The 15,045-nt window shown below is 49.1% G+C and overlaps 1 protein-coding gene across 2 annotated transcripts in view; it reads left to right on the top strand.

Moving 5' to 3' along the window:
- The first annotated feature begins 475 nt into the window (after nt 1–475).
- ATG4C (autophagy related 4C cysteine peptidase) overlaps nt 476–15,045 on the top strand; it is a 37,503-nt gene continuing 22,933 nt past the window's right edge. The window contains exons 1-5 of one of the 2 annotated variants that reach the window (XM_066597705.1): nt 476–547; nt 7,247–7,369; nt 10,071–10,154; nt 10,418–10,651; nt 13,096–13,399. In XM_066597705.1, coding sequence (XP_066453802.1) covers nt 7,300–7,369; nt 10,071–10,154; nt 10,418–10,651; nt 13,096–13,399 — 692 coding nt within the window. In that variant the 5' untranslated portion in view covers nt 476–547; nt 7,247–7,299. The other variant, XM_066597704.1, reaches the window with a different exon arrangement.

Below are 15,045 nucleotides of genomic sequence, written 5' to 3'. Positions count from 1 at the left end.
CCCAGCGGCCTATAAAGATACTGCAGCGCTCTCCTCCCCCTTTCTGGGAAGTGCCCTGGTGGCATATTAACTTTTTCCACAAGACTTCTGCACTATTCAGCAATTCCAGCAATCTGATTGGTTGTTTGGTGAATCAGCCAACCCAAACAACCAATCACTGTGAAGCAGCCAACCTAGACAACCAATCAGGTTGCTGGAATTGTGAATCAGCCAACCCAAACAACCAATCAGGTTGCTGGAATTGCTGAATAGTGCAGAAGTCTTGTGGAAGAATTAATATGCGTCCCGGTGGCATATTATCAATTTCTGCCCTATTCAGCAATTCCAGCAACCTGATTAGTTGTTTGGGTTGGCTGATTTAACCTGATTGGTTGTTTGGGTTTGCTGATTCATCCTGATTGGTTGTTTGGGTTTGCTGATTCAACCTGATTGGTTATTAGGGCAGAGGTGTTGCAGAAATTGATAATATGCGCCCCCCGCTGACCGGACGACTTCCGGCGGGAGGTGTGTAGTCTCTATTGAAGCCACACCCGGCGGCCCCTGCACGGTAAGGACCGTGGCCCCGTCTTCCCAGTCGTGCGCCTCTCTGTGGCCGGCGGTGACAGACCGCCCGGGGATCAGCTGTCTCCCTCTTAGCTCCTCCTTGGACTACATTTCCCGTCATGCCTTCCTGTAGAGCTGCCTGCTCGGGCATCATGGGAGTTGTAGTGTGAGGAGACTAGTGGCGTGCAGCTGGAGAAGTTGTAGCGGTGAGTGAGGTTATGTTATGCTGCTGCTGTCACCGGGGGGTCGGGTGGGCTACAGTCACAGGGCAGGGGGTATGTCTTGGGGGGAGTGAGGGCTGTAAGACATTGCTGTGCACCCCAGGACAGTGGCATCACCCTGGAGAGTGGCAGCTGGGTGTTCAGCCCCTTTATTATGTCCCCTTATGAATGCATTCCTGGTGGCACGGTAGCGGGCGGCTGGCACCGGCTGTGAGATCCCCTGCTTGATGCCTTATCACCGAGGGCCACATCAGCATTACGGTCGCCTATAAAGGGCCGTTTGCGAGGGCGCAGTCACACGGGCAGATTTGTGGTGCGTAATACGGGAAGTGTAATCGCCATTGGTTAGCGCTGCGGTCCGGGCGGTTTTCGTGTGTATTTTATGCATGTCCTGTTTTTGGTCCGTATTATGGGCTGAAATAGCCTATAAAAGTCAACCGGATCGCGCAAATGTGTATTAGTGCGTATTTACTGAAGACGTATGTGAGAAGGCGGGGGAAATCTATGGGACCTTGTTGCACTTTTTTTTTCCTTTTGCGCACGTGAAAAACATATTGTGTGTCCAAATGCACGCGGTTTTGGTCCGTGAAAATGCGTATTTTATGGAGCGTAACTGCATTGGTGTGAATGAGCCCTAAGGCCTCATGTCCACGGGGAAAATCAGGCCCGCTATGGATTCTCCATGGACCCGTAGTGGGTCCCTCCTGCCCTGCGGACATGAGCGCTGAAAATAATAACTTACCCGCAGCGGACCGGGCAGGTCTTCTCTTCTTCACGGCCGGATCTTCTTTCTTCGGCCCGGCGGATGTGCCCGGCGCATGCGCGAGGCATGCTGCCGGTGTGCCGAGCACATCCGCCGGCCGAAGAAAGAAGATCCGGCCGTGAAGAAGAGAAGACCTGCCCGGTCCGCTGCGGGTGAGTTAATTCTTATTTTAGGTCTCCCGCGGATCCGGACGGCTTCCATAGGTTTCAATAGAAGCCTGCGGGAGCCGTCCGCGCGGGAGACCCGCACGAAAATGGAGCATGTCCATTTTTTTCATGCTCCATATTTTTTTTTTTTTATTCCCTTTTATTGACCATCCGCGGGTATTTATCTACTCGCGGGTGGTCAATGCATCCCTATGGGATGCGGATCCGCGTGTGGGTGATCCACTGCGGATTTAAATTCATTGTTTGCCCGTGGACATGAAGCCTTAATGTACGCCCTCCATAACCCGTCAGCGGCGCTCTCTGCACTGTGATGGGGTTCACCCCTTTCACCTCTCTAGTACAGACTTCCTACCATGGCAGTTGGCTGGATGCCTGGGTGAGGTTGGCAGAGCTGTGCCAACACCTGTGAGCTGCTGAACAGAGCGGTATGGAGCTCAGAATCCAAGATGGCACCGGCTCCTTGGGCTGGCGCCGCACCCTCTGCTAAGCGCTGGCTGCGTCCTTTGGGGAAAGCTGGTCCTTCTGCTTCATACTTCATCGCGGGCCTCATAAAATAAAGCGGCGGGCGGGTTCGGCCCGCGGGTCTTGGTTTGACACGTTTTCGACTTGTTCTTTTCCAATTTGAGCCCGTATATTACCACCATATAGTGCCAAGATTGTACCGCCATACTGCAGCCGTAGAACAGTGATGCCATCATACCGCAGCCCACATAATGCTGTCATGTAGATCAGCGCCCCCAACAGGTGAGGTCTTCAGGATTTCCTCAGTATTGCACAGGTGATGTAGTTATTGTCGGTGCCTCAGATATTGCCACATGACCTGTTGGGGGCGCTGCGGGCTGGAGTTGGGGAACACTGATAGGTAATCCCACTATATCACAGTCCATAAAATGCCAGCATATGATGCCCAGATATATCTTCAGGGCTTCTGCACACGGGCGGATGTGATTTGCGGAATCCAGCGCCGGCGGCTGTCCCTGGATCCCGCAGTAAATACCGCCCATAGCCTCCTATGGAGAACCGCTGCTTCCTGCACACGAGCGCAAATCAAGTGCGATTTCCGCTCTCAGCAGGACAATCGCAGCACGCTCCATTTCTGTGCGGTTTCCACGTGGACGGCATCCATTGAAGTTAATGAAGCCGGCCATCCCGTGGCCCGTACGCAATCATCATTGCGGAAAGGCTGTGGGGTCTGCGTCCTTTCCTAGTGATGGCGGCTTTATCTGTACTGCACATCCTCTGCGGTGCGACTACCGCAGTACAGATAAAGAATCTGGACAGGTAAGCGGGGTCACCGCCTCATGTCCACAGGCAGATTTGATTTGCGAATCCACGATCGTCACCCGCGCCGAAGATCTGCCGCCAGTAGGAAAGCATGGAGCATCCGCACCTCCACGCACATATGTGGATTTGATTCGCAGCGTGTACCATTTTACCGCAGATTCCGCGCGGATGGGCTCTATCGATCTCTATGGAAGAGAGCGATCCGCAGTGCATCCGCACATTCAACTGCGCAAATGTACGCAGATAACTCTCTGGCTGCTTGGAGACCAGGGAGGAGGGGAAGGCAGTCACTTTGGGCTGATTGGATCGTGCTCTTACTAGTAATCTGCAGTGAATCCGCGAATCGCCGTTCACTAACGCGGTCTGGTAATGATGGTGTCGGCCCTGGACTGCACTGTCTCCTGGCTCCGTGTATGTATCGCAGCAGAAGGCCACTTCCAGTACACTTTCCGGTCTTCAGTCACAGCAGTGGGCCCACGGGGCTCATTGACACGATGGCGGCGGGCCCACGGGGCTCATTGACACGATGGCGGCGGGCCCACGGGGCTCATTGACACGATGGCGGCGGGCCCACGGGGCTCATTGACACGATGGCGGCGGGCCCACGGGGCTCATTGACACGATGGCGGCGGGCCCACGGGGCTCATTGACACGGTGGCGGCGGGCCCACGGGGCTCATTGACACGGTGGCGGCGGGCCCCGCGGGGCTCATTGACACGGTGGCGGCGGGCCCCGCGGGGCTCATTGACACGGTGGCGGCGGGCCCCGCGGGGCTCATTGACACGGTGGCGGCGGGCCCCGCGGGGCTCATTGACACGGTGGCGGCGGGCCCCGCGGGGCTCATTGACACGGTGGCGGCGGGCCCCGCGGGGCTCATTGACACGGTGGCGGCGGGCCCCGCGGGGCTCATTGACACGGTGGCGGCGGGCCCCGCGGGGCTCATTGACACGGTGGCGGCGGGCCCCGCGGGGCTCATTGACACGGTGGCGGCGGGCCCCGCGGGGCTCATTGACACGGTGGCGGCGGGCCCCGCGGGGCTCATTGACACGGTGGCGGCGGGCCCCGCGGGGCTCAGTCACATGAGTATTTTTTCAGGCAGTGTGTGATCATGTAAAAAAAAAAAATACACCGTATGACGCATCTTGCAAATGCGCACCAAAAGACTCCATGGACGGCGGCGGCCGTTGTTTTCTTGCGCCTGACCTATGCAGAATACCTGCATATTCATTTAAGCATTTTTGCACAAAATTAATGCGATTTCACACCCTTTTTTTTTTCTTTTGTGTGCGCAAACGAGTCCATTTAACGCATAGAAATGCATGTCCAAGCGGGCGAGATATCCGGGCAGAAGCGGTGTATTTGTGCATTCAAAGTGCACTTGCGCCCCTGTGAACAAGCCGTTAAGATTTCCGCTTCTCACATGCGGCTCTTCAACTCTACACTCTGTCACACGGCTGCACAATTCACGCAACATTTTACAGCTTCGGAGTCGGCGGTGCCATGTAAAACTGTACTGCGCATGGCGGTGTATCTCGCACGCGCTGTCATGAGCAGTCCACCGATTTTGGTTTTTTTATTTGTTTATATCTCCCACACCGTTGGGAAATGTAATTGTGTATGGGCCCTTTGTGTGTGTGTGCGTGTGTACGTGTGTACGCGTGTTACTGCATATCACATGGGTATACAGCGCACACGTAATACATGGTAATCATGCGCCTGCATGAGATTGAGCCCCATCTTCCAGGGCCGTGCATCACGTAGCGCAGCCATGCCTTCCTATTAAAGTGCGCTATTATTACAATATAGAAGCCAGTCGTGAGATACAGCGCTGCAGCCGTCGCTGTGACTACACTCTGTAGACGCTAGCTTCATGCAATATGTGATCTCTCATGGGAGGGTCCGGGTTGGGTGGGGGTCCGGGTGGAACGCTCATCAGTATACAGAATGCTTATTGTTTCCAGGGATTCCCCCATCAGAAGCTCCTTTGTGATCCCTGCAGGGGGATGACCAGCGGGTGACTAAGGATGCCATAAAGGCTGCAGCGGTCGCTCTGCTTACATGTTGTATAAAGGCTCTTCTACACGCAACGAGCAGCCTTCAACAAATCAAAATCATTCAAAGGAGCGAAAATGAAGGATAATCGTTCAGTGCGAACGCAGCAACGACGGATAATAAACTGTTCACTTTTCGGTCATCTTATTTAGCATAAAGACTTTGGCGCGTTCCCACGGGAAATCAGCAGGTCTAAACCGACCTTAAATACATCGCGTGGCTCTCGTGTGATGTGGGGAACCCTTCCGATCCGCTGTTGCGTGTGAATCTTGAGGATCCGAATTCCACAGATGGGATGCAGGGCGATTATTGTTTTTGTCTCTTCACTAAACGATGGTCGGGCTTCTCCTTGCACGGGCAGGGCGAGCCGTTACAGGGTACAAAGACCCGTCGTGGCTCAGAAGGGTGACTGGGGGAAGAAACCGGCATGTATGCGGTAACTAGAAGATCTTCTAAGGAAGGGTCTCGCGCACGGATTTTATTTGCGGAATCCACAATCGCCATCCGTGTGGACATTCCGTGGCAAACACAGGCATAGAAAGGCATGTAGTTTCGTTTTCTTTTTTTTTTCTCCCTCACCCCCCTTCACACTCACAGATACAAATTGCGTATCCCACAATTTGCATATTCTCTGTAGGACTTTAGTGCGCAAATACATAGAGTGTTTTTTTTTTTTTTTTGCCCGGCCGAAATGCTCACGCCAAAATATACGCATGTGATCGTGCCGATTGCAATCAGTGGGTTCTCTTCTCTGCGTATTGCATGTACAATTACATCTGTGTGAAGTCGCGCTCACTCGGCTGTATGCGTAAAACCCTGTGCACCCGCAGGATTGTATCGCTGTGACGTCGGTGGTGAGCCGGCCTATTGCCGCGGTATTGTACGGTTTATGACGGTATCTCACGCACACGGTCGGGCACAGACTTCCGGTTTTGTTTTTTTTTTTAAATTAAATTTCCCACATTTCGCACCGACATGTATATACGCCGCCCGTACGTAATTACATTACGTATGAGTGGCGTTGATTAAGTGCTCGTAGAGAATAATGGGCTCTCTTGAGCCTAATAGATGGCAAAATAGAACCTACTGCTTTCTCTTTTGCTCACGTATTGCACAATGGTGACACGCAAATGTAAGCAAAACAGCTTAAGGCAATGTGTTTGCCCGTAAATTGGCGCATATGACGAGCATAATACGCGGTAATGTAAACACAGCCTAATACCGGGTTGTCTTAGATTGCTTCGGGGGATCCTGAACTTTGTGGCCCCTAATAAATGGGTCCTCTGGACAAACGGTCAGGATGCCTTCTCCACAAACCAGGTATGGCCTGATAGTGTATCCATACGGACTGAGAAGCGAGCGGCCTGTGAGGATGAGCGGTCGCCGGTTGTACGTGCAAGCTGCGGTTCTCTGGAGGACCTTTTATCTGTTCTATTCTAAACAAATGTAGAGCGCCTGCGCACGGTGGGAGCCGGCGTCCGCCTCCGGATTCTGCAGCAAATGCTGCCCATAGCATGCTATGGCAAAACGCAATTTCCTGCCCACGAGTGGAAATCTATTGCAAGTTTCCACTTGCTGGAGAAAAATCCCAGCATGCTGTTGCATCCGTGCGAACGGCTTCCATTGACTTCAATGGAAGCCTTCTGGCCCGCGGCCATTCCCATTGCGGAAAGGTCGCGGTATCCGTGTCATCGCCTAGCGACACCCGCGTCACCTGTACTGCGCATGTGCTGGCCAGCTTGGCTGGCACATCCACATTAGAGATGGGAACGCTGCGGACAGGTACGCAAGGGGTCATCGGCCGGGCATCGGGTCGGATTCTGCTCTGGGATCCCGCATGCAGAGTCCGACCCGGCCGTGTGCAGGCGGCCTAAAAGTCCCAAATAAAATGTCATGGTTTATATTAAGGTGGAAAATCTGAATTCAGTTGTAACAAACCCTCATCTGTGAGAAGTTATCGCTCAGTCTGCTGTGTTCTGTTTCTGAATGGAGACAAGAATGTTCCTGTTTGCTGACATGAAGCGGAGATCTTAGAAATTGCGTGGAATTGCATGAGTGTGGACGCTCTCCAGATGAAAGCCTCAGCTGAGGCTTTGTTACATTGGCTTCCGTGTAGGCAGTCCTCTATACATTATGGGCTCCTGGGTGATGTATTTTATTTGCGCTGATACATTGTAACAAACGCCCATCACTGATGCATGTTTTCGTTCCTCTAGGTCCATGACTGCAGAGACTACACGCGGTGTTGGGTCCTTCTCGCGGGGAGAATATGGAGGCCAGCGGTAGCGTTGACAAAGCAAAGTCTATGTTTTTATCAGCGTGGAATAATGTAAAATACAGTAAGCTTGTTTTATTCTTCTTCACCGTATTTGAAGCCTTATCAGCTGATATCTTCGGCTGCCTGTCCACGGGCCTTGTGAGATCCTGCCGCAGATCTCCACTGCGGGTGCTGTCGCCTGGGAGCAGGAGCCAGCAGATGGATCTCCGCGGTCAGCCTATCTGACAGGCTGACCGCGGAGAATCGTGGCAATTCGCAGCATGCTGCGTTTTGCGAGCGGAGAATCATAGGGGGGCTATGGAAAGCGTGCACTGCGTTCCCGCGGCTGGATTATTGCCGCGGAGAACGCAATGCAACAATGCCGTGGACAGGCAGCCTTAGGGCTCCTGCACACTGGCGAGGGTGAATCACGACCCGAAATCGCCCTCGCAATCCTTGGATGTGAGGAGATTTCACATGGAAATGGCCTCGCATCCCTACAGGCTGAAGGAATCTCCCTTGGCGAGGAGTGGGAGGCAGAGCTACAGGGGATCTCCTAGAGATCTTCCCATATTCTCTTCTTTGGGAGAGAGGGGGTTCTCATAGTGATTCCTCTCTAGCCAAGAAAGAATGTGGGACTAGAGGGCGGATTCCTCTAGCGCTGCCTCCTGGCTAGTGAGGATTTACTATGGGACCCTTCCCCTGCTCCCAAGGAAGCCCTCTAGCCCTGACTCCTATCCCTCCGAATATGGGGAGATTTCTAGGAGATCCTCCTGTAACTGCCGCCAGCCCTATTGAAAACGATGGGCGATTTTGCTAAAAGAACGAACATGCTGCAATTTGTTCTCTGCATCCCATGCGATGCAGGAAAACATTGCAAATGTGTATTAACCAATTCAAAAGAATGGGTTTCATATTTGTGAGTTAAAAGGAAAAGTAATTTCCATCTGTTAATACTTAGTGGGGCTCCTTTTACCCTAACGACATCTGATACTCCCCATGGCATACTTTCTACTAACGTCTGCACTTCAGCTGGTATTTCCCTCCATTCATCCTGCAAACATCTGGCGAGTTCTCTCTGTTCATATTTCTTGATCCAACGTTCCAGTACGTCCCAAAGATGTCCAGTGAGGTTCAGGTTGGCACTCTGCGCAGGGCAGTCAATCGTGCAACATCCATATCCTCAAAACAGCATTGGATGTGTGACGCAGCGCGTTGTCTTGTTGGAAGTATTGCTGATCGTTCCCAGAGTATTGCCACATTGTCGGCAGCACATTATTGTCTTGAATGTCAGGGTACACCGCAGTGTTTTTGGTTCTTGTCACTACAACCAAAGGATCCAGGCCGTGCCACGTAAATCATTAGCAGACCATAACAGAACCTCCGCCATACTTACCTGTTGGCACAAAACACTCAGGCAAAAGGAGTTCCCCAGGATCCTCCACACCCAGGTACCTCCATCCGATGTAAAGATGAAGTAGGGTGATTGGTCATCGGGCAGTTTAGCAATGGAAGAACATTCCATGTAGTGACAACACTCCTTGTAGATGGGCTAATGCATAATTTTTTAGAGAACTTACTAGATGTTTGCAGGATGAATGGAGGGAAATGCCAGCTGAAGTGTATCAGATGTTAGTAGATGGTATACCACAGAGTATGCGATGTCATTAGGGCCAAAGGAGCCCCACTAAGTATTAACATATGGAAATAATGACTACTTCTGACTGTTGCTCAGGTGTTCAATTACTTTTGGTAGCAGAGTGTATAATAACCTAGGCAATCCCCCTGTAAGACAAACTTTAGCAGTGTGATCAGGACTAAACGGAAAGGAAAATATTTCTATATCCCCACAGGAAGCTGCTATCTTGGAGTGACCTTTATATACTTAAAGGGGTTTTTTTCAATTAAAAAAAAAATAAAGTTCTATACTCACCTATTCCTCTGGAGGCAGTCTCCTTATGGCACCTTCCCCTCCCTGAGCTTCTGCAGTCCCCCGTGTCACGTTGTCTCTAGCCGAGCTGGCTTGTTTGTTGTGTTTTGTGTTTTTTTTTTAAATAACAAGAACCCCTTTTAAAAGTGGAAAACCCTCTTAATGGGGTGATATTTGCCGCATCTCTAGAGCAACTTTACAAATAGTCTTGACTTAAGTTCCTGCCATTTAATGTATACAGCACCTATGCAGATCTATGTGTATAGTTGGAGCCCATCCCTGTGTGTAGTCTGATCCTACAGGCGCGTGTTACTCCGCTGCGACTTACTCCTGAGCACTGTAAAGGCCTCTGTGGTCAGAGCTGGTCAGTGTTATTCATGCACTTCATATTCTACAATGCTGAGGAGGCATTTTAGCTGCATTTTCCTCAAGGAGTCTTGGTTGGAACCTGTCATGCTGTTGGGAAAGGGGAAAAGACACAGGCTAAAGCATGAGGTGGAGAAGTAGCTTGCAGGGACTAGCCTGGCGGCTTTGTGGGCAGAGGGGGGGAGCACCCGGTGGGCTTTGGACCGGTGATTTTGCCAGTGGAGCACCTGGTGGCTCTTCCAGCAGGTGGAGCATGGAGTGGAAAAGTAACTTGTGGAGATCAGCCCGCTGGGCTCTGTCCCCGCAGCTGTGCAGGTAGGCATGATGCCCGCTTTGCACATTGAGGCGCAGGGATTTCATGCTGCATCTTCTGTCATTGCCGTCAGCCAGGTTAAATATGGCGTCAAATCCTAAATGATTCAAGTCAAGGTTTCCCACTACGCATGGTATAATTCTTGTTGTAGTAACCTGTATCTTTGTATTTTAGGCTGGGTACTCAGGACGAAAACCTATTTTAAACGAAGCTCCCCTGTGTTTTTGCTCGGCAAATGCTACCACTTCAAATATGAAGGTGAGTCCCAATAATGAACTGCTTTTAGGGAATGACCATAGACCGCTCTGGCTCTCCACAGCAGACTATAAACCCACGGGTATTCAAAATGCCGACCCTCAAACTATTGTATATGGTTTGTGCCTTACTAAGCTGCCAACAGGCGCAACAGGCAAACTTTGTTCTGACCACAATGGCCGGCGTGGCACCGTTGGTCTCATGTGGTCCTACGATGAAAATAGTTTTTTCTGGAAATATCGGTGAACATTTCTTTTACTTTTCAGAGTCCGATTCTTCTCCCGATAGCTCAGATTCTGGTTCGGTGACAAACGAAGATGGATTTGGCAATGTGGAGGATTTCCGTAAGGACTTTATTTCCAGGATATGGCTGACATACAGGAAAGAGTTTCCCCAACTGGAGGGGTCAACATGGACCACAGACTGCAGCTGGGGCTGCACCCTCAGGACCGGGCAGATGTTACTGGCTCAGGCTCTTCTGGTTCACTTCATAGGAAGAGGTCGGTACTAATTGTTTTACAGGATTTGTGCACTTTTGTTCCAAATCCTCTAAAATAAAATGCAGCTTTGCAGATGCTCAATTTAAAAAAAACAAAAAACTACCGTTTTGTGTATGCAGCTCGTATGCAAATGTGGTCAGTCTATCAAAAAACCCTGTGCGTGTCCTGATCCTTAACTTCCTCTGTATTCTCTGGTTAGCCTACAGCAACTTTATATTCAGTAACCCTGCAGGCGTGTCTGCATAGAAGCTTGTACAAAAAGCGGTAAAAGGTGTTTTTTAAAAAGGAGATTTCGGAGGCTAATCGAGGATAAGCCCATCAATATCTGATTGCTTGGGGTCCACTCCTTGGGACCCCCGCCGACCAGCTATATGAAGCGACAGCAGGAGTGCCGCTGTCACTTTAGAGCCTATCGGGCATAGCGCTGTGCCTGGTAGAGCAGCTGACTCAAATGGGACAGCGTTGCTCTTAGGTCATTTGACTGATAAATGTCGGGCCGCCCGAGTGCTGCTGCCTCTTCAGTCGATTGATTAGTGGGGGTCCTGAGCTTTGGACCTCCACCAATCAGATTGCTTAACCGGTAGGATAGGTCTTCAATATTTCAATCACTGAACAACCCTTAAATTACAAGGGTTGTGCCTAGATGCAGAACCCTTCTGAGAATGCAGGGCTTGCGGAAATCCCCTGATTACAATGAGTCCTGCCCTTGGCACCCTGCTAATTTAGCTGGGGTGGGGGGTGGGGGGGGGTTGGGAGCTGCAGCAAGCCTGACATTTGGCCAATGAAGGGGGATGTATAGTATTACAGAATGGCCATTCACATGAATGGCTACCCTCTAATAACAGAACAACAGAAGGTCTGCCAGGATGGGAGCGGGTCTCCATTCTGAAACATAAAGGGGAGTTCTGAGCAGGGGACCTCACTATATGATCATATGCCCTAATAGGGCGTACGAAAGGCAGATGACATCTTAGAACAAAACTCGTAAAGTTACTTCATTTTGTATCTTCAATGTGCTTTTTAAGAGCGACAGTCTCATGAGAATGGCTTTTGCAAGATGCTCTTGTTTTGCAGCAGCCAGGTCACAAATTCGGTTGGTAAGTGGGCAAATCTCACAGCTCTGTGAATTGCATTTTGGGGGTTGATGCTGTGCAGTTGGGGTTTTCAGAACACTCTCTAGGTTTATATACATCTTGCATTTTAGCGTATGTACACATGTTGCAGCATTTTACAGTAAAAGTATTGTGGATAAGGCTATATTCGCACTACGTTTCTTTCCGTCTAGCGGTTCCATTGTAGGAGCTGCTAAACGGAAATGAAAAACAGAAGCTAATGGATAACTTTCCATTTGTTTCCATATTTCATTGACAGCCATGTTAAAAGGAAGCGTTCAGGTTCCGTTTAGTTTAACTCGAAGTGAAAGTGCTGTAGTCTGCGCTTTTGCTTCAGTTTTAAAAGAATGAAAAGTCGCCGACCACATTGAAGCTGGAGGTCTTCCGGTTCAGTGCGTGTCTAAGAGCACAATAACTGAAACCTTTTCTTACTCCTTTAGCTGCTTCCGGGACGGAACAGTTAGATCAAAACAAAAAGCTCTAATGTGATCATAACCTAGGATTTGAAGAAATCTGCAACATAAGTGGAGCTGTGGCATGTTTATAGCAATCTATGCAGTGATTTCCCCTCTTCAAATGAGAAGGTGAAATTCATGTCAAAATTTGAATGTGACCCATGTGGACTTCGACATGGATCCGCACCAAAATCCACTGGTGGATTTTTTTTGACAACTCTTAGACATAGCCTTAAAAAGGATTGTTGATTGACGGCGCAGTTACTCTTTAAAAGGTTATCTAATGGACATGTCAAAAGTTTTGCTTACTGGGGGTATCAGCTGCTAAGACCCCCGTCCATCGCCAGTACAAGCCAGCTTAAGTGCTTGCAGTCACCGGTCACTCGCTGAAGATGGGCCATAGACTTTCTATTGACCTCTTCTGTAGCTAACAAGCAGTGACTACATTCAAATGGGAGCTTCAGCTAGCTCATTCCAGCGATCAGTGAGGGTCTCCTCATCCGGACCCCAAACGATCAAAACTTTTGACACATTCCTGTAACAAGCCAAAAGTTTACAATGTGATTGTTATCAGCACTAGAAACCAAGTAATCTTAAAGTGAAGAATGGGATTCCTTAGACAAAGCTTAGAAAGCGCAGTTATACTTTATGGTAACATCTGTTATGTTTATGCGATTAATGTCTGTGTCCCTGTCCAGTAGCAAAGCTTTAACAGCACAACAGGGGTTAGAGGAATACCCTTCAGTCCATAGCTAGGGGTCTCAATAATGAGGCTCCCACTTATCAGACTCTTATGTCATAGTGGGGGGGGCATTCCCATCACAATCAGAAACCCCTTTTACTTTTTTTTTTTTTTTTTTTTCCTCTCTCTCCTTAGACTGGTTATGGCCAAATGCACTGGACCTTTACCGACCAGAGGCAGAATTCTGGTTACAGAAGCTTGCACCCACCGAGTTATCGTATGACCTCAACACTCAGAATACAACATCCAGCGGCTATCAAGGAACCAAAAAAGATGAGGACCAAAAACAAACTGCATTTCATCATCGGAAAATCATCTCTTGGTTCTCGGATCACCCCACGGCCCACTTTGGGATTCATCAGTTGATCAAGCTTGGAAAAAACTCAGGGAAAGTTGCTGGAGACTGGTACAGTCCTACGGTCGTCTCTCACCTCCTAAGGTAGGACAGCTGTTATAAGGACCCTTTTACATGTGCTGATAATCGTTCAGATTCCCGCGATCCAGTGAGAATCTGAACAATTATTATTTAGTCTGTATGCATGCACTGACTAAACGACGGATCGGTCTGTGTATATAGGCAGTCTATGGACGACTGCCTGTTTATGGTGAATGGAGGCGGGCAGTAAGAATGATCTCTGACCTGCTCCGTCTCCTTCACTGAGCGATGATCGTTCCTGTGTAAAAGCACAAGAGTGATTATCACTTGGACAGCTGTTGGGAGTTCAGTTCCCTACAGGTCGTCCCATGTAAAAGGCCCCTTAGTTGTAGCAATAATGTAAGTGTTTGAACATGCTTTGGGGCTGGCTGGGTGACTTTACACCTTAGGTTTACCCCGAACACAGCTAGTTCCGGAGGAAAAGTACAATACAGTTTTCGATAAACAGAACTGGCATTTAAAATCAAACGGCTCAATCAGTCCTACTGACATGCTTTTGGTGTCATTTTAAAGCCAAACATCTTTGGTTGCACTGTCATAGCTCCACTTCTATCAGTGCTACCGGCTATTTGAATTGTAGTTGGTAGCACTGAATTTACAAGTATAGTGTCTGGGGTGATGAGTACCAGAGAAGAACTGTGATTATTCTGTCTGTCTCTGTCCAGGGGTAGGGGTGATATTAACTGTTTCATGTTTTTTGTTTTTTTCCCCTTTATCAATCAGAGAACATATTTGCTCTCTGATTGCTACATAAGGGGGTCTTTTTTCCTTACAAAGGAGTGAAAGGACAAACACTTACTGATCTAATCACTTCTTTATGCCCTTTAACGCACAGATGCCATAGGCATTGCCGACATGGCATCTAAACGTTTGTAATTGACAATTTTTTTTTCCCTGATATTTTTTCAGTATTAAAAAAAAAACAAAAAAAAAAACTGAAAAAAAACTACACAATTGTTGTTGCCTCATGCGTAACAACCCATACTATAAAATATTACATTATTTTGCCAGAGTGGTAAACTTAAAAAAAAAGACATAGACAAACTGGAGCAAGTTCAGAGAAGTTACCAAGATGGTGAGCGGTCTGCAAATCATGTCCTATGAGGAACGGTTAAAGGATCTGGGAATGTTTTAGCTTGTAAAACAGAAGGCTGAGAGGAGACTTAATAGCGGTCTACAAATATCTGAAGGGCTGTCACAGTGCAGAGGGATCAGCCCTATTCTCATCTGCACAAGGAAAGACTAGAAGCAATGGGATGAAACTAAAAGGGAGGAGACACAAATTAGATATTAGAAAAAACTTTCTGACAGGGTGATCAAACAGCCAATCAATGATGGTCCTGAGCAGTGAGAGTAATCAATGAGTGGAACAGGTTACCACGGGAGGTGGTGAGTTCTCCCTCCATGGAAGTGTTCAAACAAAGGCTGGACAAATCTGTCTAGGATGATTTAGTGATCCTGCACTGAGCAGGGGGTTGGACCCGATGACCCTGGAGGTCCCTTCCAACTCTACCATTCTGTGATATGGAAAAAAAAATCCAAAATACACATTTTCTGTTCATCTTGCTTCCCCAAAAGAGGAATAAAAAGGGGGAAAAAAGAAAGTAATCAAAAAGTGATACTGTACATAACTGGTGACGACTTGTTAT

The sequence above is a fragment of the Eleutherodactylus coqui genome, chromosome 3 (genome assembly GCF_035609145.1).
Source record: "Eleutherodactylus coqui strain aEleCoq1 chromosome 3, aEleCoq1.hap1, whole genome shotgun sequence".
Taxonomy (NCBI): Eukaryota; Metazoa; Chordata; class Amphibia; order Anura; family Eleutherodactylidae; genus Eleutherodactylus; species Eleutherodactylus coqui.
Note: the sequence above shows the minus strand (reverse complement) of the source record. Positions and strands in the feature narration are given on the sequence as shown.